The sequence below is a fragment of the Eleginops maclovinus genome, chromosome 5, assembly GCF_036324505.1.
Source record: "Eleginops maclovinus isolate JMC-PN-2008 ecotype Puerto Natales chromosome 5, JC_Emac_rtc_rv5, whole genome shotgun sequence".
In the NCBI taxonomy this organism is placed as follows: Eukaryota; Metazoa; Chordata; class Actinopteri; order Perciformes; family Eleginopidae; genus Eleginops; species Eleginops maclovinus.
The window spans coordinates 18,395,825-18,417,450 of record NC_086353.1 but is presented as its reverse complement, the minus strand read 5'-3'; the positions used below and the strand labels follow the sequence as shown (position 1 = coordinate 18,417,450).

General features: G+C 40.9%; 3 protein-coding genes and 1 long non-coding RNA gene across 5 annotated transcripts in view; 3 read left to right on the top strand and 1 right to left on the bottom strand.

Annotated features, from left to right (window-relative positions):
* The first annotated feature begins 46 nt into the window (after positions 1 to 46).
* Positions 47 to 4,348, top strand: sirt7 (sirtuin 7). Its single transcript, XM_063882971.1, has 10 exons — positions 47 to 247; positions 381 to 518; positions 1,017 to 1,121; positions 1,197 to 1,267; positions 1,365 to 1,437; positions 1,523 to 1,621; positions 1,853 to 2,089; positions 2,252 to 2,332; positions 2,425 to 2,531; positions 2,761 to 4,348. The coding sequence occupies exons 1-10, from the start codon at positions 143 to 145 to the stop codon at positions 2,966 to 2,968; spliced, it is 1,224 nt and encodes a 407-aa protein (XP_063739041.1). The 5' UTR covers positions 47 to 142; the 3' UTR covers positions 2,969 to 4,348.
* A 420-nt stretch (positions 4,349 to 4,768) lies between these two features.
* Positions 4,769 to 16,977, top strand: pcyt2 (phosphate cytidylyltransferase 2, ethanolamine). Of its 2 annotated transcripts, none has more exons than XM_063884854.1 (12): positions 4,769 to 5,053; positions 7,981 to 8,069; positions 9,932 to 10,093; positions 10,176 to 10,327; positions 10,609 to 10,650; positions 10,795 to 10,933; positions 11,022 to 11,104; positions 11,202 to 11,279; positions 11,845 to 11,910; positions 13,054 to 13,119; positions 15,532 to 15,620; positions 15,752 to 16,977. In XM_063884854.1, exons 1-12 carry the CDS (start codon positions 4,929 to 4,931, stop codon positions 15,867 to 15,869), a joined length of 1,209 nt encoding a protein of 402 aa, XP_063740924.1. In that variant the 5' UTR covers positions 4,769 to 4,928; the 3' UTR covers positions 15,870 to 16,977. The 2 variants fall into 2 exon arrangements, with proteins under 2 accessions (XP_063740924.1, XP_063740925.1); XM_063884855.1 differs by lacking the exon at positions 4,769 to 5,053 and adding an exon at positions 8,703 to 8,779 and having other exon boundaries at positions 7,987 to 8,069.
* LOC134865336 (uncharacterized) lies at positions 16,464 to 18,564 on the bottom strand. Its single transcript, XR_010165933.1, has 2 exons — positions 17,891 to 18,564; positions 16,464 to 17,769 (listed from the first exon to the last, which is right to left on the bottom strand). It is a non-coding gene; the product is annotated as an uncharacterized LOC134865336 (long non-coding RNA).
* gnav1 (guanine nucleotide binding protein (G protein) alpha v1) overlaps positions 17,950 to 21,626 on the top strand; it is a 22,974-nt gene continuing 19,297 nt past the window's right edge. Inside the window, exons 1-2 of the mRNA XM_063884856.1 lie at positions 17,950 to 18,496; positions 18,820 to 18,911. Of these exons, the coding sequence (XP_063740926.1) occupies positions 18,367 to 18,496; positions 18,820 to 18,911 (222 nt within the window). The 5' untranslated portion in view covers positions 17,950 to 18,366. The remainder of the gene's footprint in view (positions 18,497 to 18,819; positions 18,912 to 21,626) is intronic.

Here is a 21,626-nt window from a genome sequence, read left to right as displayed (position 1 = left end):
ACAAATACAGCCTCCGGACAGCAGGCGGCGCTGCTGGCCGTTTGCGCAGTTCATTACACGGACAACATCCGTCCCGCTGGTATGTGGTCGCTGTGTGTTGTGTTTTGAATAGAAAGCCACCTATCAGCTGATTCAAAACGGGATGGAAGAGGAGGCAGAAACCGGTGTTCCTTCACGGATCGAGAGGAAGGCTTTGCAAAAGGCCAAAATACTTCAAAGAGAAAACGAAAGGAACATTTTCAGAGTGGTAAGACACATTTAGAGCCTGTTTCTGCAGCTGACTGACTATCGAGCTAGATGGCTAAAGCATCATTTATTCTCTCTGTGCATGCAGTGCGGGTGAGTCTGACCTGGTTTCTCTGTGTTCTTGTTATCTGAAGGTGGGACAAGTCCTGAAGAAACCTGAGGGTGAGCGGTCAGAGGAGGAGGCTGCTGTGTTACTGCTGCATAGAGAAACTGTGGAGGAGCTTTGCAAGAGACAAGTTCGCAGAAATGTGCTCAAGAGGAAGCAGGAGGAGGTGAGACTGCCAGGCCCAGCAAGTGTTAGCTTTCAAGCTAACTGGCGAGGTGATGTGTTAGTTGTAGCTAATGGGTTATGATCAGAGTGAAGGACCCAAGACTGGTTTACATTGGCAAAATGGGTTTTCCAGGTCAAGCTAATACCCAGGCTTTCCCCACAAAAGAAAAAATGATTAACAATCCATTTCTTTACACAATATTAAACTGAATAAAGGATAACACAGGGTCCTTCCAAATGCATGGTATCCAAGAAAAATTATATACAGGGTCCACCTTGTCACTGCATATCAATCCAGTTTTGGTAATCTTGGGAAGTTGCATCTGACAGTGATTCAATCATGTCATTTTTGTTTCCATATGTATTTGTGTTTGGTATGAGCAATGACAATAAATGGCACAAATCTTTATCACAAAAATCTGCTTGATTTGGCCCGAAGATTTAGCAGATGTTTGTGGCTGTAATCCTAAAACATCTAATTTTATTGTACCACCTGCAGATGTTTGATGAGGCTGATGAGCTGAGGAGTAAAGTCAGGCAGCTCGCTGCGGCAGTGAAGCAAGCAAAGCACCTGGTGGTATACACTGGAGCCGGCATCAGTACGGTATGCTAATCTCTGTCTTTCGTTTACTTTTCCCGTTTTAAACCTTACCAGCACTGATGATGTCTTTCCTTTCAGGCAGCTTCTATCCCTGACTACAGGGGGCCTAATGGAGTGTGGACGCTGCTTCAGAAGGGAAGGTCAATCAGGTGAGATGTGTAGTATTTACATTGATGTGCTGTTAGCTGCATTTTTCTTTTGAGGTGAACTAGACTGCTCACTCTTTTTCGTTTCTCTTACAAACAGTTCGTCTGACCTGAGTAAAGCTGAGCCGACCCTCACGCACATGTGCGTTAGGATGCTACATAAGGAAAAGCTGGTATGGTAGACACAGATGAACTAATTATTTCACAAATAATTGTGTCATGCATGCTTGGTATTTACGCTGTTGGTGGTTTTTTTAGGTACAGCATGTCGTTTCTCAAAACTGTGACGGGCTTCACTTGCGTAGCGGGCTACCCAGACATGCCCTGTCTGAGCTTCATGGAAACATGTTTATTGAGGTGAGACACACACATCCCCAGTCATAGTTTTTCACACTCGGACGCACACACAAATCCTGAAAAGATATGGTCCAGATGTTTGAGAACAGAATTTGCAGCGCTGCCTCAAGCTTAGATTTGAAACAAAACTGAGAAAGACGAAGCCCTTTTCTTCTGAGCGATTTGTTTTGGCTATATAAAGGTTTTCATCATTTAATGTCTAATCCATTCCTGATTCTCTGTTTGACTTAGGTGTGTACATCCTGTAGCCCGGTCAGGGAGTACGTGCGTTTATTTGACGTGACGGAGCGAACGTCGCTGCACCGCCACGGGACAGGCCGCAGGTGCAGCCACTGTGGAAGTGAACTCAGGGACACCATTGTGCACTTTGGGGAGCGAGGAACCCTGGAGCAGCCTCTTAACTGGAAAGGAGCGGCAGAGGCTGCAGAGACGGCCGATGTTATCCTCTGCTTAGGCTCCAGCCTAAAGGTAAGGTTCAATAAACCAGTGTCCGTGTGAACTGGGTGATCTGAAAATGTTGTTTGGTTGCTATTTCTTAGTCTTGTTTAATGAGGTTATTATTAACATCATGGAAATGCATTCCCTAGTAGCGTTCTTCATTCTGTGGCACTCTGTTTCTTGCTCTTCTAGGTGCTGAGGAAATACGCTTGTCTGTGGGGCATGAACAAACCAGCAAGCAGAAGACCCAAACTATACATCGTCAACCTCCAGGTACACTTTGTTTTTACATTTTAGGTAATTAAGATGTAAATCAATGTCTGGCTGCTCTGATACTGATTATTTGGCTCTACTTTTTCACCCAGTGGACACCAAAAGATGATTTGGCTGCACTGAAAATGAATGGCAAGTGTGATGACGTCATGAGGCTCCTGATGGAGGAGCTTAACATCCTGGTTCCTGCTTACGACAGGTAAGGATCTTTTTTTTTAGCCCTCATTAATATAACTTTGCACTCTGATAGCAAACGATACATACATGCAAGTTTTCTATTAGAGGTACTATTAAAATAGGTGGGAAAGCGGTCTGACTTATTTCAAATGCATTATTCAGGCTTGACCACACTTTATGGATTTTGGAATATTTCACAATGTCTTTTTTTTTTTTACCCAAGCTCGGTTTATATCATGATGTCTCCTCAGGGCGAAGGATCCTGTCTTCAGTCTAGCCGTAACTCTGCGGCAGGAAGAGGTGGACAGCCATACTCGTGAGGTTATCGCTCCCCTTGATGTGCGGCAGGAATGCGTACCTGACTCTGGAGAGCAGGCAGAAGAAGCCACAGCTGTGCAGGGCGGCTGGTTTGGTCGAGGCTATGGCAAAGGAAGGAAGAAGAAGAAAAAAGCTGTATGATCAGACAGACTTTAAAGAAGCATACGATGTAGTCTAGTATGGCAAGTGATCATTGAATCTAAAGAGGGATTATAATTCAGTCCCATACTAAGGAGGAATTGGTCTTTAGGGTGCTATTCTGTCTTTTTGGCTGGGTTCTAGCCACATGCGGTGTGTGTTTGAAGGGAAACTTAAGCTAAGTGTTTGCCATTCGAATATGGCACCATATATTTATTATTTTATACCGAGTGTAAAAGCAACATAATGCAGATTCCGTATTATGACCATTGGGAGTGCAATGCAACAAGTGTGACTGTCACAATGGATACCAGTTGTAAGGTTTTTTAAAGAAAATATATCAAAGGGTCCAAAGAGAGCAATGCTGCGGCATTATCATTTTTTAATAATGTCCCTGTGAATGAGTATGTCACAAACACTTTAAGGACATAATGTTTTTACAGCCTACTTGAAGTCAACCGCTGGCGAATGATCCTCATAACATCATGTTTTTTATGCAGTAACATTCAGCAACCTTACTGTAATATATGTTTACCAATTTGTTTAGTATGAGCATAAGCCAAACGTAAATCATGAGTAATGGTACCTTTCAGTGTTTATAAGTGGCAAATAGAACATCGGTATCGTACATACTGTATGGCTGAGTTTTGATTGTGGTGATGCTACAACTTTTACTGAGAAGAGATTTACAAAGTTTTCTACATGTATGACTTGGAGTTAAATATATTTTCTAGTATTTTCAGATGTTTGAAATGTGCATTGTCGAACTTACCTTTTTGAATGAGTTTTTTTTTTTTTACTGTTGATCTTTTTTTTAAGGTATTTTAACAGTCAACTCTCATTCTGCTGTTATTCATCCTCAGGTTAGTAGGCTACATAGTACAGCTACTACTGCACCTTGTACAAGATGTAGAATTTGCCTATGTTTACATTTTTGTCCAAACTTTTATGCAGACACTCACAGAAATGTTAGAAGGAACGCGTATTGTTAAATGTATACTTAAACTATAATTACCTGTTCACTTTTATCATGTCCATTTTTTGTTTACTTGAGTAATTGAAAACAGCCAAATATGTATCTCTATTGATTTGTCTCAGGGAGATCCAGTGTTTATTGTGTCATCCTGAGTTTAGTTTCAGAGGTTATTAAAGGCCTGACTAAACACAATTGATAATGACATTAATAATTAATATCTTATAATAAACTACACTTGGTCTTTAGATCTGACTTAGCAGTACTGTAGCATAACCTGTTACCTGTATTATCTCTGCTTTTTGTGATGATTTGGCCTGTAATTGTTTTTGTTTTTTAATTATCTTTTGTTTAACTTATTTAATAAAACATTTTCTGTTTTATCTCTTAAATGGAAGAGACTTAACTTACTCTTATCTAAATCTATTCGAGCATTTTTTTCTGGAGTAGAGGTATTATCAGCAAAATGCACTCGAAAGGCTTCTTGCAGCACCATGAGAGTCATTTTTTAAATCATTTACAGGTCAACATGTCTTAGAACAAATGTATGTTTTGGTTATAGGATGTTGATAGGGAAGATAACTTAACCAGAAAATAATTCAGAACCTAACCTGTCAAATAATCGGAGCGCAGTTAAAATAACCCCTTTTCCTTTTGGAGCAAAAGGAAAGCAACTCTTGTGGAAAATAACAGTGACTGAGTTAGTGTACTTAGTGACATTCCTCTGCTGGTAGCAGTTTGTTTATAGGTTGTATCTGATCACGTGAAATGAGGGATTATGCAATCAGCACCTCAGCGCTAGAGGATCCGTCCGATGTGACGTACCGATGACGTCGTGTTGGAGGCGTTGGCCGGTGTCAGTGTATGCTCCGGAGAAGAAGAACACCGTCCTCTGAAATAATCTCTCTGAGTAACCGGAGGGAACTACTTTCAAAATACCTTTCTTTAGTTTTTAGTTTTATTACCACTACGTAGTTTGAAACTATCGAAATGATAAAGAACGGGCACCACGCTGCGGAGGAGCAGCCGGATGACGCTGTTTGCGGTACACCGGGTGGCTCTGCTTGCAGCCCGGAGAAAAGGAAGCGCGTCGTCCGGTTATGGTGTGACGGCTGGTGAGTCCACTTGTCCGCCACTGACATCCTGTCGGTGCTGCTGGATTAAACTCTGTCCCACAGTTTGTATTCCCATACACAGTTATTTCGCAACACAGTGGTGGGGTGGCACGCTAATGCTAGCTAGCTAACGACACATACATTAGCAGATTGTTACGTAGCAACAGGAAGTTTACCTTGTTCATCATTCATAACTGTCGAACTTTTCATAGCAAATGTTACTTTATCTTAACATTTTATTTTTTCAGTAAAACGTATCATTTTTAATCTTTGCTTGCTGCACAACATAACATTAATAAATCAGGGATCACATGTTTTGTTACATGTTAATACACCAGCTGCTAGCATTAGTTGGCAGAAAGGGGATGGCACAGTTATAGGCGAGGTCCTCTCAGTCCACTGCCTCATAGTAAGGCTTATGTTATAAACATATTCTGAAATGTGTGAAACTAAACCCAGACGAAATGGACACCAAAGGTTATTTAAAGGTTAATAATGACCTAAAGTTAAAAACCTATGAAGTGTTATGTTGTATACTTACATGTTAGAGTTGTTAGTTGTTAACAAACCCATAATGTCTTACAGCTGACCCAGAGAGAAACGTAAATATAAACCAGTCATACCCTGAAATCCTGCTGTTTACACCTCCAAGGTTGTCTAAAATAAAGTCTTGGCAGTGATGATGGTTAGATGGGGTAAAAACCTAAAAATAGGTGCAAATTGGAGATGACTCAAGGGCATTTATTTTGTCTGCTGTGACTAAATTGGTTATGACACTCAAATTATAAGTCCGTCATCAGTATCTGGTTATTGTCATTGTTATTTTGTAAGTCAGGAGTATGCACGCACTTTTAAAATAGAGAGGACAGCTGCTGCACCTAAAGTAAACAGATCACGGATTGAACACACTGCAGGACTCCACTTATTTATACATATAGTTATAGTTTTAATAGACAAGTGCACCTTGGAGCCCTGCAGTGAGTAAATGATGTATTGTTATTGTAAGTCTGTGCTCACCTACCATGATCCTCACGTGATGAAGGTGCAGCCAAGGAGATAACGGACTCCAAATGCGCAACACATAAATCCTCTCTTGGACTCACTCCACGCACAAAGAAGTGGCCTATAACACAGCCGATCTCATGTGGTGGTTATAAATAACTAGCATAGTGAACATGTTGTTCAGTGTGATGCAAAAGTGGCATGTTGTTGTGGTAGGTAGGGGTTCGCCTTTCTTTGGGGATTTGAAGGGGTTTGTATCTAGGCAATTCATTTTGCAGCAGTTTAGTTTAATTGTCAAAATAACTAAATAAACCCCCTGCAGACCGTAATAGCTATTGGTTTCAGGAGAACAACAGAGACATACCGTCAGACAGAGCATCTGCAAAATATAATATTATAAAAAATACTTTTAGGTTATAACCGAGCCAAGAGGGTCAACCTAATAACATCTGCTTTCACTTACAAAATTGACAAAAAGGTGGGTCAAAAGTACATGGTTGATTTGTTTTGATAACTATTACCATTTTACGAATATGCAGTATGTGGACATTTTTGTTGGTCTGACTCTCTTTAATTAAATTTGACTGATTAGTTATTTTTTGGCAGCTATAAAACATCTTCAGCCCGTTTATCGCAAAGTACACCTGGAAACGTAGGCATCACCTTGATGTTTTCACTTTGTCCCTCACTAAAACTGTCACTCAAAGATGTTGAAAGCAAACCATGTTCTGCATAGATCACTCTAAGGTTGAGAGTTAGTTAGTGTCTAACAAATCCTGACTAGCTAAGGTAAGGAAGGTAAGGGGCTTATTGTTAAGTGTGTTCACACTAGCAGCTTGTGCTAATATCATTATGAAGGTGAGGTCTACCCACAGGAAGATCAGTCACAGGTGATTTATTTCATTAAAAAGGTACATTCTGTTTGAAATAACCTACAGGAAGGGTTTACTGAAAGGCCAAAGAGAGGAGGGAGTCAGAGAAATGAAACCAAATAAAAAGTGACTCTGCATTAAGTGGGAACATGACAAGGTACTTTTTTCCTTCAAAAACTATAAGTTTTCTTTTTATTACGATAAGTTAGAATGAAGTTCAATATAAGTTATTGGCGTCACTGCATTCGCACTTACTGTTATGAGAGACAAGTTATACATTTGAAATGATAACCAGTTCTTCATTTTAAAATACGATTTTACATTTATTTATTGGGCTCGTGACCACCGGCTGCTCAGTATTTGTTGAACTGGACAGTATTGTGAAATGAATGTTTGGAAAATGTAGGACTGTCAAGCTTCAGGGTGCTAAACTGAACCTTATTTTCATCAAAATTGTAAGAAACATTATAAGAACCGAGCAAAATCATAATATTCTAGGAATATTACTCTTTAACATAAAGGAGGAGAAGTCACCGTACTGCTTAACAATAAAACATTAGCTGTAAATGTTATATAATAGCAGTTAACAAATAAATATTGTTAACGCAGTTACCATTATCAATGTAACTCATCTTTCACATACCGATAGAGCTTAATCAGTCTATGTCTTGAAATATAACCTACAGAAGAATGTTTTCACGGCCATACACACACACACACACACACACACACACACACACACACACACACACACACACACACACACACACACACTTTCCTCTAATGTGCATTGCTACCATAAATCTAGATTAAAATACAGATAAGATAAAGTTGAAAAACAAAGCAAGAAGAGTAGGCCATTCAAAGCCCTCCTGCGAATTTAAAAGACAATGGTGCTGGAGAAAGCTGTAGCTGCGGGGCGCTAATTGTTAAGTCCCTTTTTGTTGTATGTGTTTATCTGTTTGTTTATTTCTGTTGGTCCTCTGTTTTTTGAGCATAGACAGTGTGTGTTGTTATCTGTGACATTGAGGTCTCTCCTGCCTGTCTCCACAGTTATGACATGGTTCACTACGGTCACTCTAACCAGCTGCGGCAGGCCAAAGCCATGGGAGACTACCTCATAGTCGGAGTGCACACAGATGGTAAGTCGGTCACACACGCACAAATTCTGACATGGGTATTTCTGTTAGGGGCCCTGTTATTCTTTTGGTTTTTTCCCCCTTTCCTGTAGTGCGTTATATAGGTTTTAGTGCATGTAAATGATCTGCAAAGGCAAAAATCCCAAAGTTACCAATTCAGCTTCTATTGGTTAGCGCTCCAACACATTGTACCTGATAGGCTAAGGGACGGGACATCTCTAAGCGGTGGACCAATCATGACAAAGCTGTCCAGCTTACCAATCAGAGCAGACTGGGCTCTGGTTTCAGACGGAGGGTAAAAAGAGGTGCTGCAGCACAGGCAGTATGAGAAAAATAAAGACCTTTTTGAACGTTAAAGCTTGTAAACATGTCACAGTAGAGGCACAAAATGACTTGTCTGGTACTCTACAATAAAGAATAGTACCAGAACAATCAACATAACTTTGTCTGCTACAAAGACAACCTGGGTTGGAATCATGGAAACATCTGAGACTTTAGACTTGTTATTAATTGTAAGAGGCTGAACCGTTTGTCAGATGTTATTGTTTACATGCATATGGTCGCTGTTATAATACAGACAGCACCAGCTACAGATGTTTATATGGCTGCCATCTTAAGGATCTGATTACATTGCAGGCACTCAACTGGTATAAATCAAGACGTGCACTTCAGATTAGCCAACAAGTCAAAGCCAACAAGAATAACAAGAGCAGGTAAATGGAGAATAAGAAACTTAGAATAAAAAATAAAGAAAATAAGAATTAAGATCAACCTGACACACACACACACACACACACACACACACACACACACACACACACACACACACACACACACACACACACACACACACACACACACAAACAGAACCTATAGACATGCACTAATCAAGATGTGGTCTGTCTCCTGCAACGATCAGTGAACCAGACAGTATTTAGCTTTTTTTTAATCAAAATGCAAATGAATTAACATGAAATAACACATATTTTTCATATAAATAAATTATAAACATTTAATTGATATATTTTTGGGAAATTAACGTTACTTATTAATAAGGCAATTTCATGTAAAATGGAAGGCCACACAACTTCAAAATCACTATTAAGAGTATATAAAAAGGTAAAACATGGGGTTTGGAGAAGTAAGGCTAAATATAATGCAGATACAACTAAAATCAAATCAAACAAGTCCATAAAAGTTACATTGCAGCACTTAAAAAACGCTGTGGCAAGTTGAAACGTTTTTAAGCCTTTGTTTTAAAATTACTGAGAGTTGTAGTAGATCTGTTCCAGGTATGTGGTTCATAAACACTGAAAGCTGCATCTCCTTGTTCAGTTAAGTTACTCTGGGGACAGTAGACTGACCTGTCCCACATTATCTGAAGAGTCTGGATTTTTTTAGGCGCAGCAGCAGATCTGTTACATTGTGTTCGAATGTGTTTGATGCAGCACTTAGCAAGCAGGACTTCAGAGTAGGCTGCATAATTTATCAGAATTTTATCAAAGTTGCAAAACTGATAATGCAATATTTATATTGCAGGAAGCAGCACATTTACTAAAGGCTAATTAAGGGTAAATACCATTTTGAATGACGTATTGTGGAGCTGCAGAGTTATCCATCTACTACTGACTTCACAAAACATTTATGTTCAGCACAGATCCTCTTTAGTAATCAAAACATCATTAATTTCATATGTATATTTAAATTATACCTAATAATTAAATAATGGTCAATCCCACTAATATGTTGAATCATCAACGCAGTGAGAATATAAAGAGATAGTCATTTTTTCCTAATTTTGCAGCCCTAATGTATTTGATGTTCCAATTATTAAATCTGGATTCCCCCCCCATGCTCTCTGACAGCGGAGATTTCAAAGCACAAGGGTCCTCCGGTCTTCACTCAGGAAGAACGCTACAAAATGGTACGGGCCATCAAGTGGGTGGACGAGATCGTAGAAGGAGCGCCCTACGTCACCACGCTGGAGACTCTGGACAAGTACAACTGTGACTCCTGTGTGCACGGAGGTGAGCCGCCTCAGGGCTTCGTGTCCTCCTCAGTGATGTGATAAAGCTGGCAGATGTGATGACTGATGTCTCTGTTCCCCAGACGACATCACGCTGACGGTAGATGGTAAGGACACGTATGCAGAGGTGAAGCGCTTAGGCCGCTACCGGGAGTGTAGACGCACACAGGGGGTCTCCACCACCGACCTGGTGGGACGGATGCTTCTCATGACCAAAGCCCATCACAGCAACATGGTGAGTAAATCTGCGTTTGTACCTCAAACATCAAGGTTACTAGTTATTGGCACTGTTATTGTGTTTATTAACTTTTAAATACAGTGTGAATGCGATCTATGCGTGTGCTTATTTTGGCACAGTGTTACATTTATAAAGTCAAATATGGCGGCTGTGTGTGTATGCTGCGTAGCTACTCTGTAACACCCTAACACACAACTATAAACCTTTGTTGGTGTGTGTGTGTGGATATGCTAACATTTGAGTGTATGGCAATGGTTTGTTTGTTTTGGTGTCTGCAGGATAACCCAGATTACCAGACGCACACAGACAACTTTGGGAAAGTGAGTAACATCGGTTCATTTTAGTCAGACCTCAACATGTGAACACATTTTTAGTATAAAGGATATCTGTTAGCAGATTTCTAAAACTGCAACACTACCTAGAGTTTGTTTTTTTCCCAGTGAAACACTTCTCTTCTTCTCCAGGGTCCTAAAGGCCACAGTCCCTGGACAGGAGTGTCTCAGTTCCTCCAGACATCCCAGAAGATCATCCAGTTCGCCTCTGGGAAGGAGCCTCAGCCCGGAGACACCATCATCTACGTGGCCGGGGCATTCGACCTCTTCCGTATCCTCATTCTGCAGAAATGCCCTGATTGGAAGAAATCATGTCTCTGGTGCATGTTGTTGTTTCCTTGACCTCACTTTCCTTGCAGACATCGGCCATGTTGACTTCTTAGAGATGGTCTATAAGCAGGCGGAGAGGCCCTACGTCATCGTGGGTCTGCACTTTGACCAGGTACACGCATATCTCAGTGAAGCATTCACAAAATAAATCCCACCATGCTGGGAGAGGAATTATCAAAGTAATGAAAGATTGTGTTCCCTTTCTTCAGGAGGTGAATCGGTACAAGGGGAAGAATTATCCAATCATGAACATCCATGAGAGGACGCTGAGTGTCCTGGCCTGTCGGGTGAGTTCTCACACACAAACACACACACACACACACACACACACACACACACACACACACACACACACACACACACACACACACACACACACACACACACACACATATACAAAGCCCTGTAAATGTTCATCACAGCAGGATGTATTTCCAGCCTGAATACCCACAGCGCTGCAGGCCGGACTTGGCTCTGCTCCCTCCATTCCTGCGGGTCAGCTGTCAGTCTAGAACAAAGCGTCTCTGTCCCCCAGCTGCACCCTGTGTGTTTGTGTTACATTTAAATCAACGTATGAGAACAGAAAACAGTGCACGACACAAATATCTTACGCAATCCTGAAACCAGCAAGTTGCTGCGCTCTGCCATCAGTTTTACTCTGCCCGATGACGCAGTCAGAATGGGAGCGGTGAACTGTGAAAGCACCTTCGCCCTTTGAGCTGTGTTGCATCCACAACACGCTCGACTGTTAAACTTTGACATTGAAGCTGAAATGCCCTGACCGGTGTGAGGCAGTGGCATGAAAGAAAACAAGACTTTGTTGTTTTGAATCTGTCTCTTCCCTCTCTACAGTACGTGTCAGAGGTGGTGATTGGTGCTCCCTATGCAGTGGGCAAAGACCTGCTGGATCACTTTAGGGTAAGATGCCTTTGAAGATTTCTATTTTTCTCCAGATTATTTATTTACATCTTTTTTATTACCAAGATGGCACCTTTTTTTTTTAATCAAGAGAGTATTGGCAAGACGATTTAATTATTTTACACACACTTTAATAAATGTCAGCTACTTTTTCTGGCAACAAAAGAAAAACAAGATGTGTTCCTAAAGTGAAAACAGAGTTTAAGTTATCTGTTATGTATTTAAAAAGGAGAGTGTTTCATTGAGTAGTCATCAACACTTTTAAGAGCTACTATACTGCGTAGTCTGTCTGCCGTGTTCAATTTTAAGAAGTTAATATTTCAATTTTCATAACTAACTGAGATCAGAAAACGAGTTACAGCTCATAAAGCTTTGACTTTATTCACATAGATTTAAGATAGTTAAAAGTCTTGGTGCTTATTAATCGATCACTGTATGCTTTCTGCATTTAAAAGGTTCTCCCTAAGATTTTATTTTCGTTATATATTAGAAAAAAAGGACAGTACTTAACTGTTTGGCACCCTCTTGTGGATTAAATATGATCAGAAAAAACATAATCTTGAACACATTAAGATCTGTCAGATACCCTCTACTGTAGGTCAGGGCTTTTCACATTTTTCAAGCAAACAATCCCTAAGCTGAAAGAGAGATGGAGCAGGCAAACCCTCCCCCCACCAGAACCACCCAGTAACTTTGTAGAAAACTGAGTTGAGTGTTAAGCTGGAGCATACATAGGATAGCTTAAAGTGCCATGTATAAACACACCTTTGTATGGTGCATATAATACTAAGCTATTAAAAGAGTATTACAAAGATCACTAGTTTTCTGTTTTAAATATGTAGCACAAATAGGATTTAATGCAATGTATAATTTCGAACATATTTACATTTTTTAAAGTCTAAAAAGAAAGAAATAAAAACAATACATGTCATAATATATTATTTGGCAGCCCCCCTGCAGTAACGTATTTGATCGTTTTGTTGTTGACACACTGTTTATACCCCTTACAAGAGTCTACATGTGCAAATGTGACTATAAATAAAAATGATTTACCAGCTCATGCATAGGGTTACATCTCTCTCCAGTTTCCTCTCTCTGCACATGCTATGTGGTTTAACCCAGTGTGTTTGTGTACCTGTGCAGGTGGACCTGGTGTGTCATGGCAAGACGGAGGTGTTTCCTGACAAGGACATGTCAGACCCCTACGCCGTGAGTACAGGCTCTTGCTGTCTGTGATCAAAATGCAGCAACCCCTGCCACTGTACTGCATTTATGTGTGATATGTTTATATATTTGAGAATATTTCCAGCTCAAAATATGGCGTGCCTTACAGTCTGATTCACACTGAGGCATGTGTCGCTCCTGTAAGCATAGGAAATGAACTCCTAATATTCCCTAGCAGCAATCCAATTTAGAAAATGTTCAATGTGCCTTTTCAAATGTTTGGTGATGGCTGGCCTGTGTCCGGGAAACAGCCTCACGAGGAGTGTTTCTGGATCCTGTTATGAGCACTTTATTTTGCTCCTTTGGTCACTTTCCACTGTGTCTAAAATATCTTCATGCTGGAATACTTTGTAATACATTCTGCATATCATTTACTTGTCCAGCTGCTTTGAGTGTGTATCTCTGTCCTACACTATCAAACAAAGCAATGAGAAGAGGAGGAATAACGAAGACAAATACCACAAAGAACATTTTAAAAACCTAAGCGTGGCAGATGCTCTTATTTGTCCATCTCTGTGCCACTGAAGAGGAAATTAGACCTCATCAAAACAAGAACACCTGGTCACAAAGTATTTCCCCTAACCTAGAATCCAGTGGCGGGCCGTGCATTTCACACCTAGGCCTTCAGTGATGTCCTACACAGTCCTACCTGAATTATTCCAACTCTTAATGCCATCATTATGACGCCATGGCTCTAGAAACTATACATTTAGACAGAAACGCAGTATAACCGGGCGTTGCATCACCTTAACATAGTCAAGTACAACAGAGTTATATTAATATTTCTGAAGCATTTATAATCAATACATCAGCATTTACAGTTAATTTAATGAATCAGATTATCTGACAAACCGCTCCTTGACACCTGTGTCTGTCACATAACGCAGGACAAGTGCCAGCTGTGCTACATTACCCACATCTGACGTCTCGTCCACCATAACAGCGACAAAGGGTGCTTTTGTAATCTTCATTTTGATCTTTCTCCCATCACTTCAGCAATAGCATAAATCAGGTCGTTTTGTATTTTGCCTGACGTCCCAGTAAACATGTTGTTTGTGTACAGGTGGTAATGCAAATCTGTGTTGTTCTCAGCAAGAAAAGAAAGAAGCTCCACGTAGTTTCCTCTGTTTCTGGACTCGGCGCTTTCATCGTGTCCCCTAAATGAAAGTTCCTGTTTACCCAAAAACAGGACACAATCAATCAGTCTTTCAATATTTCCCTATTTTTGTTCACCCTTTCGTTGTGGAGCTCCGTTTCCCTGCGCACTTGTTCGTTGAGCTGTAGATCCACTCGGGTGTCCCCAAAGGTTTTCAAAAGCACCAGTGCTTCCAAGTGCCCAGCTGTGCTTTGGTGTCTCGTTGCTGCCTTGGTTAGACAACTCAAGTTTGCAAATTTAGTGTGGCTCCAAACACCAAATCGATCAGTTGCAAATACCAGGCATTCCCGGCAGTACAATTTGCAGTGCCTCTCGGAGGCTGTGAGCCAGGGGTACCGCTCGTAGTTTCCCTGCTGTGCTAGGCTCGCTAGCGTTGGAGTTGGTCGTTCCCTTTTCAAGATGTGTAGCTTTACTTGAAAAGTTCGTTTTGAAAATGGCGTTGTAATTATATCTTCGACCAAATTGATCTCTTCTCCTCCTTCAGCCATTGTGGGTTGAAAAAAATAGCTTGTAGAAATCTACACAAATTAGCTCGCTCAAGTTCTAGTTCTGTTTGCTAGCTTTGCCCATAGACTGTATGGCTCTGCCTACTGCCTAGCTCTGCCTCTCAATATTGCGTATCCAATCAGAAGATGTGCACTTGCTAACGTTAGCTTACGCCTGCTAGCTGGCCCGTTGTCGCCACCTCGAAATCTGATTGGTTAACGCTACAATTTTGTTTGCGTTCACTTTAAGCTTACAGCCGCCCGCACTGTTGATTCTGAAGGCCTAAGGGCAGATTTCTTTGACCCTAGCAATACATTATGGCTGAAATATGATTGGATAAAAGCTCTAACATAAAGGCCAGCCCTCCAAATCTCGTTCTGAGGCTGGAAGCAGCGCAGCCAAGACGAACGCTATAAAATGAAGAGAATAGACTATGGGGAATAATTTAATACGTAGTTGTGGAAAAAATATATCAAAATTTAATTTATATTCTGATGATGTTTAGTCCAGCAGAGAAGGCCTTGCTGGCCCTGACGGCCCACCACTGCTAGAATCAATACATTTTTATGAAAAATGAACCGAACAAACCTAATTGGTTCAAAGCTGACAACATTTTTTTGAAGGATGTGTGTTATCGCTTCATTCAGGTTTTTACTAAGGCTCCCATGAGTTAAAGTTTGGAGCTCATAACTCACAAAGAATAACGGGAACCTGGCCTTGCGTTAGTTTGATCACTATGTGTTTTGTGCCCTTAGGAGCCTAAGAAGAGGGGGATCTTCAGGACGATCGACAGCTCGAACAATCTCACCACTGATGACATCGTCCAGAGAATCATTGCAAACAGGTCAGTGTTTTCCCATTCTTAATTTTACTGGTATCTCCTCATCATCATTATCTCCGATTCTCACTTTAGAGATGATTATGAATATTTTCTATCAACCTAAAGTTTTTTTACGTGACTCTGTGTGTCCTCAGGCTGCAGTTTGAAGCCAGGAACCAGAAGAAGGAAGCCAAGGAGATGGCGGTGATCGAGGCGATGAAGAGGAAAGAGCAGCAGGATCTGAGTGAGGGTGCAGCCCAGCCTGCTCACTAGTGACACCTCAGACCAGCTTCTGTGTTTGGTTCACTCATCCCGGTACACTCAGCTTTAAGACTCAACTGACCCAGGGAACACAGCCACTGGGGGAAGAATCATGCTTTAAATATCCATTGTGGCAGTGTGTCGTGCACGCTGCTGAGTGAGCGTCTCTCAGCGTTATTCTATTACAGAATTCTCCAGCCTAATGCGATTAAAATAGATCTGCCTCTACAAGAAAACCAAGAATCAAAATTAACCTCGAAATCTCTTTTAACCTCTCGTCCTCCACAGAGAACATTTTAATGTTTGTCTTCTTCTGTCATGTTTTGTCTTTGTCCAGGAATTCACACACTATGTTCCTGTAAAGGTGTATAAGTGATATGTTGGGTTTGTAATAAGCCATAACTTAAATGTTTTTAGATTTTAAACCATATTTGTTTTAAAGATCGGCCTTAGTTTTTTTTATACACTGGGTATAAAAACTATTGCATTGTAGTCATAATGTTTTTGTCTATACTGAAAAAATTAATTACTTCAATGTCAAATGATTCATGGAAAAGTCTTTTAATTTTAACTGTGGATTTAACTACCTGATTTTGCACCCGGCTATATGTGTGTGTGTGTGTGTGTGTGTGTGTGTGTGTGTGTGTGTGTGTGTGTGTGTGTGTGTGTGTGTGTGTGTGTGTGTGTGTGTGTGTGTGTGTGTGTAGTTAGTGAGTGAGTGTTTGCACTGTAAATGACAGTAATGTCGTGCCTCATTCCTAACGGTACAACTAATTCAAGATCTGTGAATTGCACCAAAACTTTAAACTGTGTCTCTGACCTCAGTCTACCTTTTAAAAGAATTCTGCAAAACTATTATGTTTTCTTCTACAAGAGAATCCAACAAATTTCACATTTGGACCCAGTCTCACTTTCAAACTGCTTCTGTAGAGGTGTACAGTCTTGTGATTTTCCTTGTTATTATGGGGCATATTACTCTGAGATGAATTGTTAAAGGTGCGAGACAGTTTCTGTTTTATAAATGTGTCTGTAGAATGTCGCAGGCTGAGAAATAAATATGTTTCTAAATATCAATCAATAAATTGCAACTTGTACATTTTAATAAATAAATTGGAAATATTGTCATGTCTGTTTGACTGCAGTAGGGGTGTGCAGCCTCATGACAGAGGTCTTTGTTGGATCAGCACATCGTCACAGATCACTGACTCTGTGAAATGAGGACACAGCCATTCAAAAGCTGCTAAATCCTACCGTCCCGTCCCGATCCTGCTGCTCTCAGACTTGAACAAAAACTGCAAACCCGTCACCTCATTATACACACAAAGAGCCTTTAATCCCCCAGCCTGAGCGGGCACCCCCGAGGAGCTTCTGCAGGAAGGATCCTATCCCTCAGCTTAGAGACATCCAGATCTCACACTCCACACTTATTTGGTCTAAGCTGTTTTTGTATGGAGGCCTAATGTAGTTAATGGAGTAGCAATTAAAAGTATATTTACACAAAGAAGACCCAATGGACATTTAGCTGTCCATATTAATGTATTTGTGTTACCTAAGTGCAGTGGCTCTGAAAACAGGAAGTAGTTCCTAAAAAGATATAAAAGGGATAAGAAGGAAATAGTTTATTTTAAAAATGTGGTTTAATTATTTTGCTTTTCTCAAATTCATGTTTTTTTTTTTTGTAAATGCCCTCCAGACTTCTAAAATCCCACAAAAAATAACAATAACAACTAATTTACACCACAGGTATTTTTTACTTGATAAAACATCTTGTCTATGTGTCTGTGTTTTGTTGCAAGTTCAAACATGTTCACGCTTATCAGTGTGTTTTGGTGACATCACACACTGTAAATCCCGTCATAAATGCACACCTGTAACCTGAGCAGGTGTAATCAGCCATCATGATTGGAAACACCTGTGTAGGGAAATACTGTATATGTTAAATAATACATTGACAATACGTTATGTGTGTGAAACAAGTTAACTTTTAAGTACACCAATGTAACTGGTAAAATGTTTTCAGTTACTTTGCATACTGTATAGTTTTATCCTCAGGTGAAGTTGCGCACTCAGCGGTTTTGTCCCGGCACGTCACTTCCCAGGGAAGTCCGAAAAGTTTTCCATCTGTGCGGAGGGCTGCAGCGGGAGGAGGCGCTCTGATCTGGGGTCTCTGCCAAGGCGGTAGGGCAGATTTGAAGTGCACTGGTGCACGGTGACATAACTCAGCGGTGTTTTCACGGCTCGGGACTGAAAAAAGTCCCATACAGTACAATCTCCCACTGACACGGAACCTGGAGCGACGCGGACAGTTTGAGCCCCAACACTAGTTTCGAGTTTTGAGGATGTTTCGAAGATGGCCTGAACTTTTCTTCCTTCCAAGAGTTAACAGCCACCCTGCAGTTTGCTCGGAGCATGCAGCCTGTAGAAACAAATTCCGGTAGGTCGGTTCACAGTCTGGAATCCCTGCTTTTGTTTTTCCTCTCAGGCTGGGGGAGGAGATGAGTTTCTCAGGATGGGACTGTGCCTCGGTACCGAAGTCACAGAGGAGCAGAAGAAAGCGAGGATAAACAGTGCCAAGATAGACAGAGAGCTGTACGAGGGCGCCAAGCGGGAGATGAATGTGGTTAAAATCCTGCTACTAGGTGAGACTTAACACCCTGATCATAAGTACTCACCTTAAACTCACCTGGCAGACATGGTGAAGGGCGGAAACCTGCATCCTGAATACATAAGTGGATGTTTTTTCAGTGGGTGGCATGAATTAAAAAAAAGAAACTCCCCGTGCTGAAAGTGAAACTAGAGTTTAACTATTAATTATGCTTCCTCAGGAGCCACTTTTTTTATTTAAACCAAGCATATTACATTTTTTATCCATGATTAAAAAAAGAAAAATGATAGTTACGTTTATTTTGATTTATCTTTACTAAAAAAACACAGTTAACTCATTATTTTCAACCTCCTCCAGGTGCAGCAGAAAGCGGTAAAAGCACTTTGGTGAAACAGATGAAGATCATCCACAGTAATGGATTCACCAAGCAGGAGCTCACCAGCTTCAAGGTTGGAAGCACGCGCACACACTTAAAGAGACTGGCTCACTTTTTAGGATGTATTGTTTATCAGATAACAGTCTATTAGCATACATTCAGTGTTCTTGGTTTCCAGAAGAATAGCTGGATCAACAATCACTTTCGTCTCTTATCTCTTAAAGGGAAGTAGAACAAAACTGATACTGATCAAAACTATGTCATCATCATAGCAGAGGGTTGATTTGAGGGTCGATGTCATCAGACTGGATGACAAATCTGATGACTTAAGTCTCGACTTTACAAACCCGAATATGACCTGCAACTGAACTCTGACTTTACACCGATATCTTACGCTCCACATGGAATCGAGAACCTGAAAATATTTGATGCCTCTACCGGCCAAAATATATAAAAGGATGTTCTTTAATAAGTTTGGCAGAAATCAATTCATTTCCAGAACCAAGAAATGTTTCTTTACTAGTCGACACTTAATTTCCCTAGATCCATTGGGTTTGAACCGACAGCATTCAAGTAGAAAGGGAGAACCATGAAGAACCTTACGTTACTGAGAAACGTAGAAGGAGTAGACATTGCAGAAGGGGACTCCATCACTTGTTTAGGACCTGTAATCTAAAGTTTAGGACTTGTGAATTGTGGGACTTGAGGGCGAAACAATGACTTGCTCCCACCTCAGCAAAGACGTTCAGTCACCTGACTCCAACAGGGGGAAGTCAGGAGGGTGTGTTTTATGCTGCAGACACAGTGATGCATTATTGCAGGTGAAATCAAAGCTAAAGATTGAGAAGAAGAGGAGATGAGGCGATACACAACACGATGTGTGGTTCCTGTGTGGGGACAGAGATTCCTCTCGATAACCGGGGTCAGATATGTGTGTGTGTGTGTGTGTGTGTGTGTGTGTGTGTGTGTGTGTGTGTGTGTGTGTGTGTGTGTGTGTGTGTGTGTGTGTGTGTGTGTGTGTGTGTGTGTGTGTGTGTGTGTGTGTGTGTGTGTGTGTGTGTGTGTGTGTGTGTGTGTGTGTGTGTGTGTGTGTGTGTGTGTGTGTGTGTGTGTGTGTGTGTGTGTGTGTGTGTGTGCCAAATTCCTCAGTGTAGGCCTACTAGGGGCTGGGATGGGGTGGGGAGAATGGAAATACACACATACACACAGAAGCTTCACACCAGCTTGTTTTTATTGAAGGCTTATCTGTTTCCACATCCCCCATCTTTAACCTCACACCATGTTTTTACTCTCCCTTTCTTTCCTTTCCCCTTTACTTTTCTGTATACTTATTCCTATTTTTCTCTTGCGGCCTCCTCCTTTCTGTCTTACACAAAGTGAGTATGTGATGACAGGAAGGGCCTTTCTCGGTCTTCAGCATGCGGTAGCTACCTGCTCTATGTTAATAACAGCCCTCTCACGAGAAGACACTGACATGGAGAACTTTATAGATAAAGATGATGGAGTTTAAAGCCATCTAAGAATAATTCACACTCCTTTAAATGTGTTGAATAGACTAAAAAACTCAACTCAGTCTCATGAGTGAAGTTACGAGAGTTCGTCCTGAACCAGAAATGACTTTATTATTTAAGAAAGAAAAAACTCCTGACAGATTTTTGGCCTTTGTATTTGTGATCATTTTAGGTCCAAAACACTGTCAACCTTTGGCAGTATCTCATTGGTCAGGATTACGCGCAACCACACACTCGTAGGAAATATGGAGGTCCCAGTTGTTTGTTCAGGCAGCTGGGATGCTTAATGCATTCCTAGATATTAAAGTCTCCCTCTGTGCTCTCGCCTCTGCTTCTGCTGCCTCTCACTTCTCATAACAATCACCTTGTCTGTAGTTCACTCCTGTCAGTACAAGCCACATGCTCTATTTTATGATTTATTTTATTGGGCTGTGCAAGAAGACCACAAAAACATTTTTCTCAGTTTGGGATAAAGTAAAGTATTTCTGATTCTGATTCAAAAACACCAAAATGCATAACAGGGCCCCTTTTTAAAGTAAATAAACAAAGTATTTCCTGTATCACTTTTTTAATATAGAAAGAGATTTATAAAGCAAAATATCTCTGCGTTATAGATTTATAACATCCTTATGTTCTGTTCACAAAGATGTTTTTCATGTGCAAGCATGCACACGCGTAACAACATGAAGTTAATACCAGTAGTCAGATCTCTTTTGTTGAGCATGCTGTCAGTTGGCTTTGCCTTTGTTCTCAGGTGACGCCCTTACTTTAGAAAAAAAAGACACTAACCCAAAACTTGACCATCCCAACCTCCCACAGCAAACACAGACAATGATGAGCTCATCGTGTTTTATCAGGCCTGTGTGCATATTGTTCCACATGTCTGTTTGTTTCTATCTTGCTATCTTGAACAAGCGTCTGTGTCCACCAGTGCAGCAGTGAACATCTGGATACAGGTTTCCTGCTCATCGCTTTCCACTCTCTAGTTACCCTGAAGGCACAGCGGGAAAAAGCCTCCTTTTTATTTCTCTATCTGGTCTTTTGTGGCCATGCCAGTCAGGTTTGTATTGCATTAGGACCCTGACAGGGCAGCCTGTTTGAGAGGAGCTGGAGAGGAGAGGGGCTCCTCTTTGTCTCATCCCTTCTTTATTTGCAGCCCGAGGCTGTGGTGTTGTATTTACTCTGGATAGGCTGAGATTTTCCCTTCATTCTTTTCCAATCACACACGCCTTTGTCAACAATAGTGAGGCTGTGTGTGTAATAATAATAATAACATT

Excerpts from the sequence above, each read along its gene's own strand:
- sirt7 (XM_063882971.1), top strand. The coding sequence starts at position 143 with ATGGAAGAGGAGGCAGAAACCGGTGTTCCTTCACGGATCGAGAGGAAG. Across the intron at positions 1,622-1,852 it reads ATGGAAACATGTTTATTGAG|GTGTGTACATCCTGTAGCCC; the intron begins GTGAGACACACA and ends TGTTTGACTTAG. Across the intron at positions 2,532-2,760 it reads CTGGTTCCTGCTTACGACAG|GGCGAAGGATCCTGTCTTCA; the intron begins GTAAGGATCTTT and ends ATGTCTCCTCAG.
- pcyt2 (XM_063884854.1), top strand. The coding sequence starts at position 4,929 with ATGATAAAGAACGGGCACCACGCTGCGGAGGAGCAGCCGGATGACGCT. Across the intron at positions 5,054-7,980 it reads CGGTTATGGTGTGACGGCTG|TTATGACATGGTTCACTACG; the intron begins GTGAGTCCACTT and ends CTGTCTCCACAG. Across the intron at positions 11,280-11,844 it reads TGAGTGTCCTGGCCTGTCGG|TACGTGTCAGAGGTGGTGAT; the intron begins GTGAGTTCTCAC and ends CCCTCTCTACAG.